The sequence below is a fragment of the Dermacentor albipictus genome, chromosome 1 (assembly GCF_038994185.2).
Source record: "Dermacentor albipictus isolate Rhodes 1998 colony chromosome 1, USDA_Dalb.pri_finalv2, whole genome shotgun sequence".
Taxonomy (NCBI): domain Eukaryota; kingdom Metazoa; phylum Arthropoda; class Arachnida; order Ixodida; family Ixodidae; genus Dermacentor; species Dermacentor albipictus.
The window spans coordinates 80,434,503-80,457,060 of NC_091821.1; the positions used below are offsets into that span (position 1 = coordinate 80,434,503).

At 46.1% G+C, this 22,558-nt stretch overlaps 1 protein-coding gene across 1 annotated transcript in view; it reads right to left on the bottom strand.

The window, feature by feature from the left end:
• The window catches only part of LOC135915098 (frequenin-1-like), a 292,700-nt gene that overhangs the window by 77,362 nt on the left and 192,780 nt on the right, over nt 1-22,558 (bottom strand). Inside the window, exon 2 of the mRNA XM_065448095.2 lies at nt 4,052-4,076. Within this exon, the coding sequence (XP_065304167.1) occupies nt 4,052-4,076 (25 nt within the window). The remainder of the gene's footprint in view (nt 1-4,051; nt 4,077-22,558) is intronic.

The following is a 22,558-nucleotide window of genomic DNA, read 5'->3' on the forward strand; positions in this document are numbered from 1 at the left end:
AGCAATTAATGCCTGCCACACAGAACCAACCCAAGGTTTTCCTCCATCAATACATCACAGACGGCTGATAAATCGTAAGCAGGTAGCCTTGTATTTTTGGTGCACCGATTTCAAGTCTATAAATTCTGAAAATGACATGTCTAAAAAACATTAAATTCTGGGGTTTTACGTGCCAAAATCACTTTCTGATTATGAGGCACGCAATGACATGTCTATGACATGTCTATTTACGAACTTTTTGTATACCTCAAAAACTTTTTAAAACACTGCAGTCCCTGTGCATTCTATTGCTAAAGAGAACTTGGCTCTGGTTCAATATGTAGGGTTGCTTATTACTATTCCGTTAGGCTAGAATAAGTTTTCCTATGCGTATCATATGCAAGGTGTCTCACGTAACGTGTGGCAGAACTTAAAGCTATACGAGCGCCAGCTGGACAGAACCAAGTGAATGTTGTTTGCCATCGCTTGGAGCAAGTGTGACTATGTTTTTTATATTTAGCCTAATTACATATTTAGTTATAATAACTAATCACATTCATTAAATACTATATTCAGAGCAAAATTGTCAAGTGAAAATTGTAGACCTTCTTGAAAAATGTCCAATCCAGCTTTCTGCTGCTCAATATGTGCTACATGAAACTTTTTTTTTCCGAGCCTCAAATGAGCCCGCGAAAGCTCGCGAAAATGACCGTGTGACGAGTAGCGCGGCACTTTTTTGTGTTTCGCGAGCTTTCTTTCAGGCTTGGAAAAACACTTTTGGTTCAAAAATCTACCTTGGCTCTGCCTAACTACGTGGCACTCGCATATACATATATATTTTTTTTAATTTTGGCACAAGTGAGCAGTCTGGTGAACAAGCAATTGGCAACTACGGCGTCGATTCTAAGAACGCTAGAGCAGAGATGCTGGTAGAATTGGCGGAAAGGAATAAGCTGCGAATAATGAGCACCTTCTTCAGGAAGCGTTGCAACAAAAAAGGTGGAACTGGAAAAGCCCTAATGGTGAAACAAGGAATGAAACAGATTTCATAATTTCTGCTGATCCCAGCATAGTGCAAGATGTAGAAGTGATAGGTAGGGTAAAATGCACTGATCATAAGGTTAATGCGGGCTAGGATTCCGTTCAATTTGAAGGGAGAAAGAGCAAAATTGATCAGGAAGAAAGAGGCCAACCTATACGCAGTAAAGGTAAAAGCAGGCCAATTCAGGCTGCCGCTTGCAAACATATATGCAGCCTTAGAACAGAGAGATGAAGATGACAAAGAGGTAATGAATGAAACCGTAACTAGACTGCCTTCAGAGGTAGCAATTGAAGCGGGAGGTAAAGCACCAAGGCATCCAGTAGGTAAGCTCTCGTAAGTAACAAAGAACCTAATAAACAAACGACAGAAGAATGAAAGTGTCCAACTCAAGAGATAGAATTCGCGGAACTGTCAAAACTAATCAACAAAGAGAAAGTAATGGATACTTGAAATTATAACGTGATAAAGACTTAGGAAGCCGTAAAAAATGGACGGAGCATGAAATCAGTGAGAAGAAAGCATGGTGTAGGAAAACCCAAGATGCATGCACCGAAAGATAAGCAGGGTAATATCGTCAGCAATCTCGAAAATATAGTAAAAGCAGCGAAAGAATTCTGTACTCACTTTTACAGTACCCAGACAACTCAGGAGCGCTCTATTCAAAACAATAATGAACAGTATACAGAAACTCCTCCTATAACTAGAGATGAGGTCAGAAAGGCCTTGCAAGGCATGAAACGAGGAAAAGCGGCAGGAGAGGATGGAATAACAGTCGATTTAATCAAAGATGGAGGAGACCTAATGCTAGGAAAACTGGCGGCTCTCTATACGAAGTGTCTATCGACTGCAAGGGTCCCAGAAAACTGGAAGAATGCAAACATTATAATAATCCACAAAAAGGGCGATGTTAAAGAACTAAAAAATTATAGGCCCATAAGCTTACTCCCAGTATTATATAAAATATTTACCAAAATAACTCCAATAGAATAAGGATAACACTGGAATTTAGTCAACCAAAGGAGCAGGCTGGCTTCAGGAAAGGTTACTCTACAATGGAACACATCCATGTCATTAACCAGGTTATCGATAAATCCGCAGAGTACAATAAACCTCTCTATATGGCTTTCATAGATTACAAAAAAAGCATTTGATTCAGTAGAGATACCAGCAGTCATAGAGGCATTGCGTAATCAAGGAGTACAAACCGCTTACGTAAATACCCTAGAAAGTATCTACAGAGATTCCACAGCCACCTTAATTCTACACAAGAAAAGTAGAAAGGTACCTATAAAGAAAGGGGTCAGACAAGAAGACACAATCTCTCCAATGCTATTCACTGCGTGCTTAGAAGAAGTATTCAAGCTAATAAACTGGGAAGGTTTAGGAGTAAAGATTGACGGCGAATACCTCAACAACCTTCGGTTTGCTGATGACATTGTTCTATTCAGCAACAATGCCGACGAGTTACAACAAATGATTCAGGTCTTTAACAGGGAGAAAGTAAGAGTGGGACTGAAGATTAATATGCAGAAGACAAAGATAATGATAAATAATCTGGCAAGGAAAGAAGAGTTCAAGATCGCAAGTCAGCCTCTAGAGTCTGTGGAGGAGTATGTTTACCTGGGTCAACTAATCACAGGGAACCCTGATCATGAGAAGGAAATTCATAGAAGAATAAAAATGGGTTGAAGCGCATACGGCAGACATTGTCAGCTCCTGACTGGAAGCTTACCATTATCATTGGAAAGAAAGGTGTACAATCAGTGCATTTTACCAGTGCTGACATATGGGGCCGAGACTTGGATATTGACAAAGAAGCTTGAGAAGAAGTTAAGGAACGCGCAAAGAGCGATGGAACGAAGAATGCTAGGCATAACGTTAAGAGATATAAAGAAAGCGATTTGGATCAGAGAGCAAACGGGTATAGACGATATTCTAATTGAAATTAAGAGAGAAAAAATGATGCTGGACAGGTCAGGTCATGCGTAGATTAGATAGCCGGCGGACTATTAGGGTTACAGACTGGGTGCCAAGAGAAGGGAAGCACAGTCGAGACCGGCAGAAGACTAGATGAAGTGACTGAATCTGGAAATTCGCGGGCGCTAGTGCGGATTCGGTTGGCGCAGGACAGGGGTAATAAGCCACTAGATTCTCGAAATAAATTTCTTGCTTTGGGACAATTACAACCACAATTTTCACAATTTAGGCAAGTTATCGATGTGAACAATTCAAAAGCCTCGGCATATTCTCATACTCTTAGCAGCTGAGACGCCAAACGAAGCACTGTTACATTTGATCTTGTTTTTTTTTTTTAATATGTATGCTCGAAGCGATGCGGACACATTGCTAGGGGAGGCGAAAGAAGAAATGCGACAGAAAAAAAAATGAAGAGGCTAGTTGACTGGAGGATTTTATGAAAGGGAGAAATATAGGATGTACACCGGACAAGTAAGCGGTAAAGCCCTTGGATCTTCGAAAAGCAGTGAGGGGCTTTGATCTCGCCGCCGAGCTAGGCGATTCGACAGCGCGCCCCCGTAATATGGGCCAGGAGGAGACAGCAGGCCACGCGCGCTGCGCACGCCATTGCTGTCCGTTAGCAACCAATCAGCAAACGTCCACGCATACTTTCCACAATCGCGAAGGTGCATAGATCGACACGTGGCGACCTGTGCTCACTTGTTCTTGCAAAAAGAAGGCTAGGAATGGACGGCTTTGTAAAGGCGCCGAACTAACGAATTTTCCGCCTAACGTCACATCGTCGCTTAATGTAACCGACGCATTAGGGGCGCCAAAGTTAAATGTTTTTGCCTTGGCGTAAATTACAACGTGCTACCGGCAGTTGTCGCTACATTTATAACATCCAGAGGCTTTAGTAAGGAGAGCATCCAAGTGGATATGTAAAAATTCTCACTCTGCACAGCATGAAGCGCGAGTGCTAGCTAGCGTGACATTTTTTTCTCTTTTTATTGAGCAAATAGGCAAACAAATTTTATCAGCACGCGATAAAGGGTGCACAGAAGGTTTACTCACCATTGTCGAACTTCTTTTTCTGTAACTGCAAAATAAGAAAAAAGAAGGGAGAAATAAAAAAACACGTTTTAGTCACTATCGCAAAGCAATGAATTACTTACAATGCAATTTATCGCAGTTCAGTTACAACTGGTGACGTTTACAAATAGGAAACGACAGCACTCATGCAGTAACCCGCAAGCTCAACCAATTACGCTCCATTTTTGCGCCCCTCAGTTGCCACCCCTGCGAGAGATAACTTTCTTCCTCCGTTGCCCTAGCCTGTACTTCGCTGACGCCTATAAGAAGCCGCAATCGCTTTCCAGTTGTAGCGGCAGCAGCATCGGCGTCGCACGAGAGTTGACGTGGACGCTCGCGTCTACACGAGGCTCGAGCGGCTGGCACGCTCCGGCACGGGCTAGCGTTCCGAAGGACTTTATTAAAAAGAATGCTACGCTAAGCGATCGAGTGTCGCTTTCCCGAGACTTTAACGGTCTGCGTGGTCGCTCGTCGCCACACAGTCTTTCCTCGCCGTTGTCGTAGATGCATTATTGTACCTAAAGTCTGCACGGCTCTACTCCTACGCCCCTTTTACCGAGGCCACGTATAAGCGTTGCCCTCGGCGCTTCCCTATTTCGCTGGCCGGCCGGTCCCTCGGATTAGATAGCATCGTCGAAGTATCTCGCCCGCGTTGGCGAGCAAGCTCAGTTCAGCTGTTTTCTATCGTTCTCTTTATCACTCTCATTTTTTTTCCTCGCTCGCTTCTTGATGCCGTCAGCCGGCTCTCTCGCATCGATGAAAAAGACAAGAACCCGCAACGCAACATGCGCTACCGGGAGCACCTATACCGAGCGGCGGCAGCACATGGCGCTTTGCGTGATTCGCTCCTTGCCACACGTGGTGTGCACCGGTCGCCTTCTGGATGTTTCTTCCTTCGCCGTGGCCCGCCCCGCGCATCTGAGTGGAACCAAGAGCAGGCTCCCAATTACGCCAGTGTCGGCAATGCGTCGCTACCTGCTTCGCTGGCTTATTGGACGTCTGAAACGGCAGAGCAACCGGAGGCAAATTGGGCTCGGCCACTGTGGGAGAATCGATGCGCGGAGCGAAAAGGAGAGAAAAAAAAAACGCAACGATTGCACGACCCACCGCGGTAGCTTAGTGGCTGCTGTATTGCGCTGTTGAGCTCGAGGTGGAGGGTTCGATCTCGGCCAGGGCGTCAGCATTCCGATGGGGACGGAATGCGAAAAAAAAAAAACGCTCGTGTACCTCGTGCTTTCGGTGCACATTAATGAACCGCTGCTGGTCACCTTATTCCGGAGTCCCCCACTACGGCGAGCCTCAGTTTGGCTCGTTAAACCCGAGGATTTGAATTTAACCATCACGCGAGTGATATCCAACTATTGCAGAAGTTACAATTCATCCTGCCCACATTGGCTTTCGCGAGAAGACTTGTAGGACGTGTTTCTTTACCTGATAGTTTCTTTTTTAATTCCTTGTCTTTTTTTTACTTCCCAGATATCATAGCTATTTCTATGGATGTTCTGTCACAGCCTTTGTAACAAGTGCTTGTACTACATCTACTGCTTGTTACATTACAAAATTAAATATGCCGTCCCCTTTTCCCTTTCCCCAATATAGGGTAGCCAACCGGGCTCAGTCCTGGTTAACCTCCCTACCTTTCCTTTATTATTTGCTCTCTCTCAAATATGCCTATGAGGGAAAGTTACATTTCTGCGTTTTCTTATAATATGGATAGACAAGCTTCATGTTTGTAAACAAAAAAAGTTGTGAGGTCGATGGCACGTGGAAAGAATAAAATATATGGAAAAAAAAACTTTTTGTAAAGTTCTTTTCGAGCCATGGGAATCTGCACCTTAGCTTCTTTTCCTGTATGACGATAAAAGGCTCAGGGCCGATAGAATCCGGAGTGGCGGCCAGAACCACGCGTCCGTGGAAAAAACGTTAGCCAGCGATCTGTATGACATCATCGTGAGACTCACAGCGTGTTTCTTTCTTTATTACTCATTGAGCTGCATTACTCGAAGATGCGGACATTACTTACAGTGTAAATCAAATGGAATTTTAAATTACCAAAATTTTACTAATTAATTTTCTAATTACTTTAGCGCACTAATCGCATTGAATCCAGTGATTTTACAAGGCGCATCCACTTGAATCGAATTTCGAAACTGGCACCAGTCTTTAGATAAGCGTTGTCAAACTGGCGGTAAAAATGTGCACTGGTGCTCCACTTTTTTTTTTTAACAAAACCCCTTATTATGCATTGAAGCTCATATATCAGTGAAACAACAGTGCGCTTCGTCGTAATGGGAACACATTTCTCAAAAGTGGTGCCATGCTCAGAGTTCATTCCAAGTGGATATTACTGGCGAATTCAGCACCTACAATTCGTAGATTGGAACATGTGCAGTAAAGTTTAAAAGTTGTTAGGGAAATTTGTTTAGTTTGTCGATTATTAATTTCCATTTCTCGTACAAATAATGTCTTTTGAAGTATTCCAGCTCAAGACGTAAAATTGTGCTACATGCCACGGGGGCGTAAAAAAATTCCGTTCACAATATTTACAAAAAAAGAAAAACTATTGTGGTAGGAATTTGCGGAAATGCCTTTTTTTTTCTTCTTTGCCATGGTGCTGCCTACTATAGGGGAAATTGCCTGTCAAGCTGCTGTTTCATGCAGCTTTTTTATAACTACCACCTCCTTGTATTTCAAGGAAAATAAACTTGATTTGAATTTCGCAAGAAAAGCAAAAATTCAACACTGCCAAGGTAAAACCGTATAAACGCTATAATTCCTTAGGCAGCAACAATAAAGATAGCGCACTCACGCACTTGCCAGCATATTTTGCAATGATCTAGACGGGTCCGCAAACAACAATGTCCCGTTTTATCAACCTCTATAACTGTGCTTGCTTATGCATGTGTGCATACATGTTAGCGCGTGTTCCTGCACTATCTTCTGTGGCTTCCTAAACTAGTCGCCGAACTTTGCATGTGTTTGTGCTGTTTGATTGTATTTAGCGTCCTTAGGAGATTTTAGGGATTACGTTTTGTTTGCCATGTCAAAAGCAGTAGCCGGTGTCAGCTAGAGGTACCAACCACTTTTATACCAACCATGTCATTTTAAAAAATGTTGCGGTCTCGCAGTTTGTCGTGCATTTATAGTTCCTGCACAGTGAAAGTCCCAAGCGCCCACCAGATATACTCCGTGCAGCCAAACTATGCGCGCACGCCGTTTTATTGCAGCAATTGCCTGTCTGCGCTTGTGAATACTGTCACAAGTTGGGGGCATTTGGTACCCCACTGTTCGACACAGATTATGTGATACGTTTTCACATTTCGTTTTCAATTTTCACACAAGCCCGCTGTCGCACTTTATGCGTCAGTTGAACACTGTGCAAGCCACGTAAGACCTTGTGGAAGTAAATTGGCCTCTAACGCCAAGAATCAGTCGAAGAGAGGTCACTGAGGCGTTATGTCAGCTGCAACCACCAAATTACCGAATGACTTTACACGATGCCCTCTAGACGCGCGAATCAACTCCAGATTAGTTGTGGACACGTTCAGCGAGCACGCACTTCGCGTGGGAGCGCAAGGTTATCCTCTTTTTGCTGTTTTGCCTTCTTTAAGGTTAAGCAAAACACGTCAGTGATCACGACGCGAAATGTGATGGCACGCGAGAGCACCGGAGTACGCGAATCCAGCGAGGCGACGGAGGCAGAGTTAGTTGAAGCGAACTACACTTTCTGTGGTCACGCAGAGAGTAACCGCGTTGGGATAGTGCTCTCCATGCTAATGGAGTCGGGTCCTGTCGAGCTCGGGCTAAGTCCCTCACCCATTTGCTTCTCTCGTGCCGGCCTGTTTGCCGCGATGATCTCGTTCGCTCTGATCTCCTGTGCCGCTCTTCGCTCGGCTGGACGTGACCGCCTTGCGGAGCATTCTACCCGCATGTGCTGATGAATTCCAAGCGAGTTTGCATCCAATTAGAGGCGCGCAGTGAACGAGTGGCACTGGACAGCTGTACGATGTGGGAGTCACTTGGGAAGCTCGAAGGAATTATGAGGATCCACGTGTTCGAGGGGCTTGGATTTCTTTTTTCGCACGTGCCTGACACTTTTTTTTCTTTATTTTTTTTTTACTTTCTAGCACTTGGTGCTACTCGTAAGTGACTGTGAAACAGCGGTGGTGCCAGTTTATGTGGCCAATGAGCCGACAGAGCAGAGAGAGGCACTTGAGAAGCCGTTCCGCACGCTTCTTTACAAAAACCCCAAAATAACGCTAGAATGCGCGGCGTTGGCGTGTGCGAAATCCGATGCATGCAGAATGCGCGAAGGTACACGTGGTTTCTACTACTGGTGAGCCGAACAAGACTGACTGGATTTTAACGTGTCTTTGAGAAGTAGCTCCTATTCTTGGGGGGTGGCTGAGGTGAGCGATTCTTTCCAATATGCTAAAAAGCACTTCAACGCTTCTTTCGTTTGTTGTTGCTCTCTTGTTGCTGTTGTTGTTTGCGATCGTGTTGGAACAGCACCACCCCCCCCTTTCACTAAAGCCTGCATCCAGCGCTGTCTTACTACAAATCCATGACATTAAGTTGCTACCAGCTATAAATGGCTGTCACCGTCAGCCTCTCGATATTTACTATATGATTTGCTCCCGGAATCCGGTTCTTACGATAATGTTTAGCTCGGGAGTTCCTAAAATAAGTACGTGGGAAATTGAAAATTGTTTTTTCTCGGCAACCACTGCACCGACATTGATGAGGTTTGCTGCATTAAAAAAAAAGTTTTAAAATCTAGTATATAGCTTCAAGAAAGGAATGCTAATTTATGCCATAGGTTGCTTAGACAAGTTCTTAAAATTTCCTAAATTCCATAAAATTAAAATATCAAGTTTACAACTTTGTAGCTCACTAATAAAAAAATATCCTAATTCTGCAAATAGCATCTAATAATGGATCGAAAGCAGACCCAATTTATGCATTCTCTTAAGCTCCTATAATTTGTGAGTAGAACAATTGTGAAACCCTCGTAAACACAATAATAATTCGAGTAAGCTGTAAACTCATGAATCAAGTTTGTGCGCTTTATACGCTCTAACAAATGTACTATACAGAACAGAAATGTCTGCATTCAGGAAACAAAATTTAACCGACTGTCTACCGTGCTTAATTGGCCCTTCCTTAACGAACCACCTGCCAAGCGGACTAACATGCAGTGAGTCCATCGTACTACGAGGACTGTGGCTGGACGTCGTTTCGATGTCTTATCATTCTGTTCTACTAAAAGTAGAAATTATTAAAACGGTCGATATAACGGAATCATGTCTGCTAATGTGAGCGATTTCTATTTCTGAGCGACAGTCCAACCTCGCTGCTTTTGGCCCGCAGCCATATGAATTCCTCCTTCTTTCAATTTGCCAGTCCCGTTACCAGAAAAAAAAAACGAAACACAAAAGAAAAAAAAACGCTTACACTCACATTAAAATGACAATTTTTCGTCTTTGAAATGCATGAATCAGCAAATGCCCTAAACAGCAAACACTACATGTGAACTGAAATTCTACATTCTCCTTATCGACCGCTTTCAAGCGATATTCGATTCGACTCGCAGTTCAATTACGCGTACCCAAAGCACACCAAAGCGCTGAACCATTTCGTCAACTGCACTAACGGGCTACCTACCATCACACGCAACACAAAACGGGAAGTAGAACAGCGAAAGAATGCCCGAAAAAATGGGGATGAAGGGACAGAAAAACAAATTAAACACATTGGTGGCTCAGTTTAACGCCGTGACCAGTCTATACTCCCTTCATCGCGGTCATTTTCCGATTCCATTTGCATACAACATTATTTTTATATCTACAGCGTCGGTCTTGATGCACGTACGGTCGGCCATTTTCCCGACTGTTCCCTTCGTGGGAGCTCCGCAGGTAACGATGCGCCGGCAAAATTGACGCATACGGCGCCATACGTTGCAGCTAACAACACCGGGCCCACCATTTTCTTGCATCGTTGACGGAGCCGCGATGGTTGCTGTAAATGAAAACTCCAATTTCTTTTTGTTTTTTTTTTGTTGTTTTTTTGCGCCGAAGGGCCTCAAACACGGGCCAGCAACGAATGCATAAAAACCAATTTTACGTGAACGTGCTCAAGCCCCCGCTGTCCCGTTCTCTCTCTCTGTTTTTTTTTTTTCCTGTCTTGGTTTCTCACAACTGTATGTTCTTTTACTTCCTCGCCTGTCTTACTCCCTTATACTAAAAAAAAAAGAAAGCGAGAAATACCACGCCCGCGAGTTTTCACGCTCTGCGAAGGTATGCAGGGACCACACGTTCATCTATAGCCACGCACTCCAACCTCTTTTCTACTGCTCCTCGCGCTACTCCCACCGAACGCTCTTGACGTGGCCTCCGAACTCCCTTTCCATTTTATTACCAGCACTTTAAATAAAACTCCACGCCTGCCGTCCTTATCGCGTAATGGCAGGCCCATTACAGCACCCGAGAGCGATGGCAAGGAAGAAAAAATGAACACATAAGCGCGCACAATTAGCGACGGCAAACGAACTTTGAACGCGCGAAATAACCGACTGTTCCGGCAGAAAATACATACCCAGCGAACACTGCGGCATCCGCACGGTTCAGCAAAACCTAGCCACTTTTTTTCCTCCGCTCCTTTTTAACGTATCTCATTCTTCCTTTTCGATGCCTCTGCGCGCAGCCAAGTTTACGCGCGTCGCAGCAAGCGGCACTAATTTATCGTCTCCAGGCAACCCAGCGACCTCTCCCATTAAGAAGCAATTTAATTAGAAACACCGATGTGAAATATTCGCCACTGTCGCTGCTACTGGCGGCGCGCTTATACTCCCAACAATCAAGTGCTCGGCATTCCCAGTGACATCGCGGCGACGTAGTCTTTAATTACAGCCGAGTTAAATGACACTTTACGCGCGCGGATGCCCGATAAGGATTCGCGCAAGTCGTAACTATAGAAATTATAAGTGAATGAGGAACCGCGGGAAAAGATAAGCAATCAACTCGGCTTTCCTCCCTCGTTCACGAAGAAAAAAAAATAACGAAGAAAGCGACGTGAAGCAGATAAAAGGAAGACGTCACTGTGCAGCAAACGAGCACTTGGTAAACGCACGGGCTCGCTCGTAATTCTTATGGTTGACGGATGGTAAATTTTGAAATAAAATAATTAAGGAGCACGGAACCGATTGCGTGCAGGATCTGAAGAACAATGTTGCCGCCCCCTCCACCCTTGATCATCCTATATAAAGTGTGCTGCTAGCGGTGTTCTTACTAAGAGCAAAAGATTATGTTTTTTACGTTTAAAAAAATTAGTTTTTATGTGCCAAAACCACGATTTGATTGTGAGGCACGCCGTAGTGAGGGACTCTGGACTAATTTTGACCGCCAGGCTTTCTTTAACGTGCCCCCCAATGTACGGTACAAGGCCGTTTTTGCATTTCACTCCCATCGAAACGCGGTCGCCGCTACCGGGATTCGATACCGCGCCCTGGAGCTCAGTAGCACAACGCCATAGTCAGTACGGTGGGTGGCATACGTATTAAATGAAGTTTCTCAATATAAAATCAGTGTAATGGCGCTATTATTCAACACTGGTTTACATAACGATGAGCAGATACTCGTGAATGTTCCTATCGAGGTGTTCCAAAAGTGCCTGCAAGTTTAGTTATATTTAGATAACAATGTTGAAGACACGTACAAATTATCTTCATACCTAATCAGCCTTTACTTTGTTTACTCATTTTTCAGCGCCCACCCAGTATGGTTTGCCAACCTGCTCATTTTTTTCTAAGAAAGAAAAAGCTTCGCACGTGCTTTGAGTCAGACAATTTCTTTTAGTGGACTGAAATAGGGCTTGTGGGAGGCCACCGTTGACCTCATTTCTAGGAATACTCTGGCGGAAAGTGATGCAACCCGCCGCGGTCGCTCAGTGGCTATGGTGTTGGGCTGCTGAGCACGAGGTCGCGGAATCGAATCCCGGCCACGGCGGCCGCATTTCGATGGGGGCGAGATGCGATCATGTTGATGATGATGATGATGATTTGGGATTTTAATGGTGAAATGCGAAAACACCCGCGTACTTAGAGAACCCCTGGTGTTCCAAATTATTCAGGAGTCTCCCCCCCCCCCCCCCCTCGGCGTGCCTCATAATCAAATGGTGATTTTGAGACGTAAAACCTCAAAACTTCATTTTAACTTTTTTTGAAAGCCATTCACGTCTAGCACTGGTGCAATACAAGTTCACGTGGCTGACACGACATGGCGCGGTGTCCGCATATTTGGGTTTACCGTTTACGTTTTGAAATTCTTACTATCTCGATTCCCAGGGATGATCGCGCTTCAAGTGTCCGTTTCAAGTTCCTGTTTACGCATGTCTCGAGACACAGTCAAGCACGGATTGGAATGACAATGAAATGTAACGTGCTTGAAATCCTAAATATCTAAAAACTCAATAACTAAAATTATTCATTTCTAATTATCGAATTCGAGCTTTGTGGTGTACTGTGCAAGTCATGTGTGCAGGCTCACAAAAAAAAAAACACTCTGCAAATAAGAAATGGCCGATAAATTGTCAAATCGGCCATAGTATGTCTCTTTATGCGAAGCATTATTATATCAACTATATAGCGATTACTAATACAGAACAAGATGAGTGTGCCTCTAGAAAAGCACAAAGCGAACTACGCATATGCCCGGCTTTGGTGACATCGGTTGTAATGTCGTCGCACGCACCGACGCCTCCGACACGCACACGAAAGCGCTCTGCGGGTGTCGTTACCTTGTGTGTGTGTCGTACCTTCATTCTTATTTTCGTGACCCCGTGTTGCGCTACACCTCATCCTGATTTAATAAGACTTATCAATAAGCCCACATACCAACGCTCGAGGACTTCAGAACTTCCAGGACACTGCCATACTCGTCACGGACGAGACGCACGAAGCTTATGACCACAACGCGAAACATAAAGCAGGCAACGTTATCCAATAAGTAAGCTCGTTAGATAGGCGGTGTCGGCTACTTAGCTTGCTTTATTTACCGCCCTATATGTCGAGGCTCAGAGAAAAACTGATGAACGAAAATGTTCGAGGAGACAGGCAGATAGATATTAATACCACGTGACGCCACATGACCTTGTGGGTTCGACAGCCACCGGCGGAAATGTCGTACTTGCTTTTTTTTTTACTTTTTTCTTGCATACATATTTCTTTTCGCTTCGATATGAATATTATCGCAAACTCTATGGCTTATGTATACAATTTTTAAAGCGTAAAATGGAATGACGTAGTAATGCGTGAGGCTTGATTGGGCAATTACCTTCACAGTAACTTCAAAGGCCTGCAATACGATTTGTGGCTCCTGGCAGTATATAGTTGTGTGGTTATGAGGACCATGTGCACTATGCGAATGAAATGAAATTGTAGCACTTTATTTTAGAAAGAAGAAAAACATGTGCAAATGAATAGTCAAATGATCCGTTTGGTAGTGCCGACCAGTTAAAATCTGGTAAACATTGAAATATTACTTGAGTTCGCGTTGCACAAATTTCCTGGAGCTGCCGGTAATTGTGCTCTTCCCGTTTTTTTACCAGAAAAGGGCACTGGGAAAACGTAGCAACTGATCGAGGCGTGTCTCGAAAGGAAACGCACCATTGCTGGCGCCGATTTCCAGATGCGTGTCGACAACGCGAAGTCACGCGCACTTCTCCAGGCCGCGGCATTTTCCCCTTCTCACGCAGGAAACGTGTCGCGACAGTCACTCACCAACTTCCTCACGAACCCTGCAGCGGGGACGAAGCCATCGCTGGAGCGCCGTTTAATCGACGAGAAAAAAAGCGATGACACATAGTCTAGCAAAGTATGTGCGTTCGTCTCGCGCCAGTATTTACTACCATTGTCGCGGTGCAACTTAGCAAAAGCTTGCCGACCGCTCGCGCTTGTACAGCCACTTCCTCCTCCTTCCTTCACTTAGCGTCTCGCACATCCGTCTCTTGTCTCCGCTTTCTCTCCGCGGCTAAACCTGCAGCTAGTTTTTATTAATTTATCATCATCATCATCACCGTTTTATTTCCCCGCACTCTACCGCGGTGTCTGCTTTGAGGAAGCCTCGCCAACTTGGGGCGGGCCGCAGCACCGTGCTTCCCAGATCACTGTGAACGCGGCGGCGCCAACAGCTGCGCGCAATGAGGCACGCGCTTTCTGCCCGGATCGATGGACGCGCGTGCTAAAGAACGCGCCAGCATCTCTCTACCCCCCGGCGGTTCCAACGTCGCCGGTGCGCCCGTTCACGGCGGCTGCGTGCTAGACCCGCCATCCTGTTTGCCGCACCCGCGACTCTGGCCACCGGCGGCGCAGCTCGTTAGCGAAACCAGCGTTTCTTCTGCGTTCGTCCAAAATAAGCCCGACCTAAGAACGCAAACACCTATCGTGTTGACTATTGTACCGTCCAAGTGGCACCGATGAGACCGTGTGCGGCGGATGGTGTCGCACGCTCGCGACTCTTTTGGCAACGTCGCCCCCCCCCCTCCTCCTCGGGGAATCGGGAGATTTCCCACCTCGATTCGTATATTAACACCATGGTAGTTATAGAAACGGCAGTTTGTTTCCATGGTCAGAAAGGAGCGCAACACATGAAAAGCGGAATAGCATCGCACTTGCTTGATGACAGCAGCAGCAAAGAGCGTCATGCAAAAGTGCGACACTAAATGGCACCCAGCGTCTTAATTTTTTCGTTAGCTAGCTCCTCTAACAGCCACTGCAAGATGGGTCACGGGCGACACACGAGCGCCGCGCCAGAATATAGGGCTCCCGACTCCCTTACGGACTTGCTGCGTCATCTACAACGTCATCTAATCAGTTTTCGGTTTCTGAGTAGTCGGGGGGGGGGGGAACCCAAGGTAACTTTTCTATGCAAATGAGGGGGGGGGGCGGTACTTTTACCAATACAAATGTGAATAATGCCCCCATTCGCCATAAAGACGCGTAAACCCGCGAAATAGAATTGAAATAAGGTGTACCTCACAGGTACGCCTGTCAGATACACCGCTCCCTTACTTGAAAACAAGGAACCTCATCAAATGGACTCACGCATGACAGAAGCACCGGAAGAACACTGCCAAGAACAACTAAACAAGCGACAGTATAAATAAAGATTTGTATTAGCGTTTTTCTTAATTAGCTCTGGAAGAATTGTAAGGAAATATATATATTTGCGGAACAATCACAGTTCTTTTGGAACCCTCATTTACTGCTCTACCAATTTAAGTGCCGAAACCAACTCGTGTTGTTATTTGGGAAGTTGCTTAACGATGCGTGGTCACCAGTCCCGTACAACGGCGTAAAGCGCAAGACACTGAGGTTCTAGACGCATTGCGCCCACCGCGGAGGGTTAGAAAAACACCCACATAAGCACAGCAGAGAAGTGGCTACGTCAGGCGGCTCGACTGATAACTGTAAAAGCGTCACTCAAAACACAAGGAATTATTCACCGCTTCCGGCGGCGTTTTCGCTACCTACTTTTTGAGTAAAAAGATGTTGATCCATAAATATTTTCCCAAGTAACGCTTAAATATGTTAATTTTTGCTTCTCCTACATGTTTGGCTACTGCCTTGGCTCTCTCCCTTAGTGCATCGCTTAATTTCTAAACCGAGGGTCCCGCTGCAGTCATATGAATTTGGGACCCTCGCCTGTATACTGCCAATAACCAACTATGTATCTTAAATCAACAATAAACTGAAGCTGAATCAAGTACGCAAACACACTGCCTGGCAATATTTTCATTTGCTGCCGCGAGCGGCGCTGCTCACATCCTCCTCGAGTAGCGTTACAGCTCATGTGAGCATCAGCATCAGCAGCAGCATATTCATGTCCACTGCAGGACGAAGGCCTCTACCTGCGATCTCCAATTACCCCTGTCCTGCGCCAAGCGATTCCTAATAGCACCCGCAAATTTCCTAATTTCGTCATTCCATCTAGTCTTCTGCCGTCCTCTACTGGGCTTCCCTTCTCTTGGTACCCATTCTGTTACCCTAATGTTACCCTAATGGGAGCTTACCGTTATCATTGAAAAGGAAAGTATGCAATCAGTGCATTTTACCGGTGCTGACATATGGGGCAGAGACTTGGAGACTAACAAAGCAGCTCGAGAACAAGTTAAGGACCGCGCGAAGAGCGATGGAATGAAGAATGCTAGGCATAATTTTAAGAGACAGAAAGAGAGCAGTTTGGATCAGAGAGCAAACGGGCATAGACGATATTCTAATAGACATTAAGAGAAAAAAAATGGCGCTGGGAAAGTCATGTAATGTGCAGAGGTTATCTAGTCTGCACATTACATGACTTTCCCAGCGCCATTCTCGGCTTATTCCTTTCTGTGAATTCTGCCAGCATCTCACCTTTAGCGTTATAAGAATCGACACCGTAGTTGCCAATTGCCTGTTCACCCGCCTGCTTTTCTCCCACTTTTGCATTGAAGTCCCCGATTACTAGTGCATACCGCGTTTGCACTTTTCTCATCACTAATTCAACATTTTGATAAAACTGACCTACTTCCTCATCGTCGTGACGACGTTGGAGCGTAGGTTTGTACTATCTTTAATCTATACCTTTTATTAAATTTGATTACGAGTACTGCTACCCTCTAGTTAATGCTGTAGAATTCGTCAATGTTGCCCGCTATGACTTTATGGATTAGGAATCCTACCCCGTATTGCTTCTTATCCGGGAGACCTCTATAGCATAGGACATGGCCGTTATTCAGCAATGTGTAAAGCTCACCAGGTCCTCTAATGTCACTAAGGCCGATAATATCCCAACCAATGTCTGATAGTTCTTCGAAGAGTCCTGCTCAGCTTGCCTCACTCGAGAGGGTTCGGGTGTTAAACATTGCAAGAGTAAGTTTCCATTGGCGGCCTGTCCTAATTAAATGATCTGCTGAATGAAATGGCCCTCAGTCCTGAGTGGCTGCGGAGCACCTGATCAAGGCGGTGGTCAGACTTGCAACTCAGCAGAGGGTGTTATAAATATCTGGGCCCGGACAGGCCGGACAGTTCATGCAAACGAATACAAACACTTTGGTGTATGGATAAACGAAGACGATAGATATCTGGACACACAAAAAAACACACCCTGCGACTCTTGTTTCCAGTTGCCAATTTTGCACGAAAACTGCTATACAATTAGGGAAAAGCCATACGAGGTAACAAGTGACAGTCATATTGTTTATGGATTTAACCGTTATTGCAGGGCCTTATGATGGACACTCTCGCATTATTTTATTTTCCACCTTATCCAACCCATATTGCGGGTATATGGTTCCGAGGATCTGCCAGCGCCGCGGCGAGCCGTCAATCGAGGAAGTAATGAAGCAAAAGGAAAAGTTAAACGCAACTGGCGATTTCTCTGGCCGCAACTCATTCCACGAGCGTACACAGCAGCTGACTACGAACCGAATTCCTTTCCTGGTCCCTGGATCAGTCCAAAGAAAGAAAGTTTAACTAACGAAGCGCGTGATCGTTGAATAGATGGTGACAACTGAACTCATCACGAGTTAATCACGCGGGCACCGAATAGATGAGAAAACCGGCCTTTACACCCCAGGAGATGCCGATAACTACCGCCATCCAAAGAGAGTGAAAAAATTCACGACCATTCCATTGTGTGAAAATGGAATCGCAGCGAGAGCTGACGACAGTCAAAGCTCTCAAACTGAAAGCAAAGTGCTTCACCACCGCCGGGCGTCGGCCCGAAGGTAGTGCAAGACCGGGCCAACCTCCGGCGGAGTTGAAGCAGGCGTTAAGCACTCCCTATACGTGGGCCGATCCTGATGGTAGTACAATGCCGGACCAACCCACTACGGAGGTGAAGCAGGCGTTAAGCCCTCCCCATACGTGGGCGGATCCCGGCGGTAGTGAAATGCCGGGCCGTCCTGCGGTGAAGGTGAAGCAGGCTTTCAGCACTCTCCATAAGTGGGCCCATCCCGAAGATTTTGAAGGGCTCGTTCAGGTTCCCGAGCCCACAGGGGTATGTGCCCTTGAGCTTGGACCCTTCTTGCGCATCACCAGGATCGGCCCAAATGATGATTTTTCCTGTTGACGGACGCCGATAAAACTACGGAATGTTAGTCATATACAGCTTTCGCTGTAAAAAGCGGCAAAATGTTGACCGCGTATAGATAGATTTGTCGGAGCTTTAGGAATGTGTGTGAGGAGTCGTGGCTTGGGCGCCCCCTCCTCCTGGGTACGTGCCTGGGTTATAATATGTTATAACATATGCATAGCCAGAGCACGATCATCCAGTCACAGCACGAGTTGACAGAACAATCATCCTCTGTACAGTCAATACAAAGATAGCTCCAACTTTTAAGAGTTCTGAAGATTCATTAGCGGCTAAAAAATGCAGGTTGCATGGCGCGGCAATAATTTCAGTCACGTTTTGCATACGCACAACGTTGCCCCAGCTATGAGATTGCCTATGAGGATGGAACTGACCTTGCAGATTTTGAAGCAGACGGTGGCTGATCCGGATGGTAACAAAACCCTTTATGTTTTTTTTTTTATTTGTTGCCACGTCCATGCTTCGATTTATTACTTCTTGTACTTACTATTTTATAAGTAAGGTCAAAAGTATACAGAAAGGGGAGACCAAAGAGAGAAAAGCCAGGGAGGTCACACAGGAATATGTTCTCTTTGCCATAATACAAGAAGGGAAGCTAGAAAAAGGGGCGTGGAAGCGGAAGGCAAACACCACCGCTTGTACGATCCGCTTGTAGAGTATAAACACAACATAGTCATAGTTACACTTGGGCTTGAAAAAATGCCGTAGTGGATGATTAGTTTTCACGACCTTCGCTTATTTAGGACGCATTGAAATGTCAGTGCACAGGTGCTCCTGCATTGCGTCGAATCGTGCAAACGCGATAGCTCGGATCGACCTCGTGACCTTGTGCTGAGCAGCAGACGCATTATATTTCAGCTTGTTTTCAGTACTATGTTTCCAAAAAAAGAAGGAGCCGCGAAGCCCCGTAAGTTTACTTGCACGTCTCTACGGTTACTGTCAGAAACGCGCCGCGCAACCACTTATTTGAGAAAGAGAGAAACGAAAGAGGGCCAGGCAAGGATGTTAACAAGAAAAAAGTTCCGGCTTGCTAACACTGATTCGAATGCCTACCTTCGTACAGCGCAACAAAATGCACAAAGTCTGCAACAGCATAACGAATGAATGCAGGAATAGATCATTTATTGACAGGATGGCTCATTGGCCAAAGTAGGAAAGGGTATGGTAGGATCATAATGGACAAATGTATAAAAAAGCACTAATAATAATAACAGTATGCAAAACACGACAAAGCCTCTGCTGCAGTGGAATTAACCTTGGCGTCCCCCTCATGACTGTTATAGAAGGAGGTGGAAATAAAGAGAGAAGCCAGGGATGTTAACCAGAAATGCGTCTGGTTGGCTACCCTACTCTGGGCGATGGGAAAGAGGAAACAGAAAGATAAGATGGACGGGAGGGGGAGGAAAGCTGCGGTGAACTCGCACACGCACGCGAGGGGCCTGAGCGATTCAAAGGCGTTCACATAGGCCAGTCGCCCTAAAGAAAGACAAAAGTGCCTTCATAGCTTTGTGGGCCGAAGAGCAATGGGGATGGTCTTCAAGTAGCAGCTGCACAGACAACGGCCGATCCTCCAGTCGTCGCAATAGGATAGATGTTTTTCTTTCCGACAAAAATCGATGATAATGGCATGACGAATGTTCGATGTTCTCTTCCACACCGCAGGCGTCGCATCAGCACTGTCGGTCATTCCGATCAAAGTAGTGTACGCCTTCGTGAAAGCCACTCCTAACCACAGCCGGTATAGAAGCGATACCTCACGTCGGTGAAGCCCGGGTGGAGGTCGGTGTTGTAGCGAAGGGTTCAGTTCGTACAACCTGATGTGCCTTATATTTGCTGTGTTGCACTCTGTTAAATAGAGCTTACGTGACAGGTGACGAAGCTGTCTTGCAGAGTTTGTCCTGGAAAGAGGAATGGGAACGCTGTGTTGTTCTTGTCGCCGAGTTGTCGTCCCGGCCTCTTGCCAAAGCAAAGTCCTACGACTCTTACATGAAGGACACTTCGGCATAACAAAGACACTTGCTCGAGCCATAGATTGTGTCTTGTAGCCTACTATAGGAGCTGATGTCATGTCCTTGGTGAAGCAATGTCAGCAATGCATCGAAACAAGTAACAGGAAAATGCCACTAAAAAGTTCCGAATTTCCAGAAAACCCTGGCAACGCATTGCAATGGACTTGTTTCACTATAAGAGCCAGTGGTGGTTGATAGCAACAGATTATTATTTAAGATACCCGAACTGGCTCGGCTGGAGAAGTTTACGTCCGCAGCTGTAGTTAGCCACTGCAAGTCATTTTTTTGCACGCCACGGGATTCCTGGGGAAATGGTTTCCGACAACGGCCCGCATTTTTTCGTAGATTCTGTTTTTCACTCTTCGCTCAGGACTACGCCTTCAAGCATATTACCTCTAGCCCTCACTATCCTCAGAGCAATGGACTTGCTGAGGCTGCGGTAAAAATCATGAAGACTTCCATGACAAAGACGAAATACTCTTACATGTCCCTTCGAGCTTACAGGACAACTCCTTTGAAGAATGGGTATGGCCCTGCGGAACTACTGATTGGTCGTCGGCTAAGAACCAAGCTTCCTCTTAGTCCAAGCTGACACCCCAACTGCCGGATCAAGGGAGCCTTCGGAAGTTCGACGAACAGTACCGGAAACGTGCAAGGAAAGACTTCGACAGGCGTCACGGAGTCCGCGACCTGCCGAAGCTATTCTACGGAGACGACGTCTGGTTGACAGACCTCAAGTCCAAAGCGACCGTACAAGCCCCAGCCGATGAGCCTCGGTCCTACTGGGTTAACACCGACACTGGTGCTGCACGCAGGAATAGGACCCAGCTAGTTCGCTATTCCCCTGCTAAAGCCAACGCAGAAAGTGTATCAGTGACGGTGTAGCAGACGCCCGTTCATGTTGCCAAGACACTTACCACATGTATACTAGAAGTGGTAGGTGCGTGAAGCCGCATGCTGCAGCGAACTTCGTTCTGTTGGGAAGACGTGTATGCTGTCATCTAGTGAAAGCGGGGAGACATAGTTCCCCATGACTGCGCGAGGTCGGCGATCTGGCTGCGCGTGCTCTTCTTCTGGATATAGAATACGTATGAGAGACCATTATATGTAGAGCACATCAGTAGAGTGTACCTAGGTTAATGATCATTTTGGCTACGTGGAACAACTCGCTATGTTCTTTAAAGAAGAGAACATAGATGAGCACGTATACTCGTATGACCTGTATACTGCATGGTGCAGTCAGCACGCTTTCGTAGTGCTGGTTTGTATATTGAATTGATCTTGAGCATGAGTCAGTCGTACCGAGAACGTAGGCTGCCATTTCGAACCACTAGATCATCACTGAGCGTCCAATTCTTGGCTTTACATACCGAAGTAGAGCACATCCGTTAACTTTCAGTACCGTTACTCTCTCTGCTTGCAGTAGACGTATCTTCCTAAGGCGAAAAACGAGAAATCGTGTCCTCACTTTTGGAAGCCCCCTCGGTCTCCCAGTGCTCTTCCACAGGCGCACGCAAGAAGCGCATTCAGAAGAGCCTCCTGCAGACAAGATAGACGCACGCCCACGGGAAACAGCAGAGTACGTACTCGCGACAGAGCACTCACTGTGATCAATGCAGACTGAGCCGCTTTTCCATCTTTTTTTTTTTTCAGTGTGCGTTTCGCTTCTATGCGTACCGCGTCCATCCTTTGCGAAACATCCTGCGTATTGATCGCCCTCGTATTTCCCATGGCTAGTGAAGAGCCGTTCGGCGCATTTGAGCGCGTTTGCACGCCCTGCCACTCACAGCTTGTTTGCGGCCGTGTCGCATTTTCTGTCCGCGCTCCCTGGTCGTGCCGTCGGCACGTTAGCCGCCCAGATTCTACAGGCCTCGTTAGGTTGCTGTCCTCCCGTTTCCTGCACCGCCGTTATCCCGCGCGACTTGCCGCATCTGCACAGTTGCCGGCGATGGTTCCCGCTTGGGGGTATTGCCGCCCTCGTAAGGCTGTTGTTACAGTTCGCTGGCTGTATCTGCGTGCGCACGACAGACGCGCTTCATCGGCGGCCGCTGTGCGAACTGGCTCTAATATTTTCTTTTTCTCTTTTGCGGTTTCGGCTTTCGGCGGCGGAAACTGCCCCCGCGAGTGCAGTTCCTCGTTTTGGGACCGAATGTGCGTGGGCGCGTATCAGTGGCTATGAAGAAAAAAAATCAATGACGAGTACCCCTTATACCACTATAAGATTTTAGGAGAGCCGCAATCAGTGTTGGTTGCTTCGCGTTAGTCGCGCTAACGAACGGTTTAATTTTGCATGGCTTACAGAAGAGTAAAGGCAAGGCGCAAAAGACCAGGACTCAAGAAGGACACAAACGACA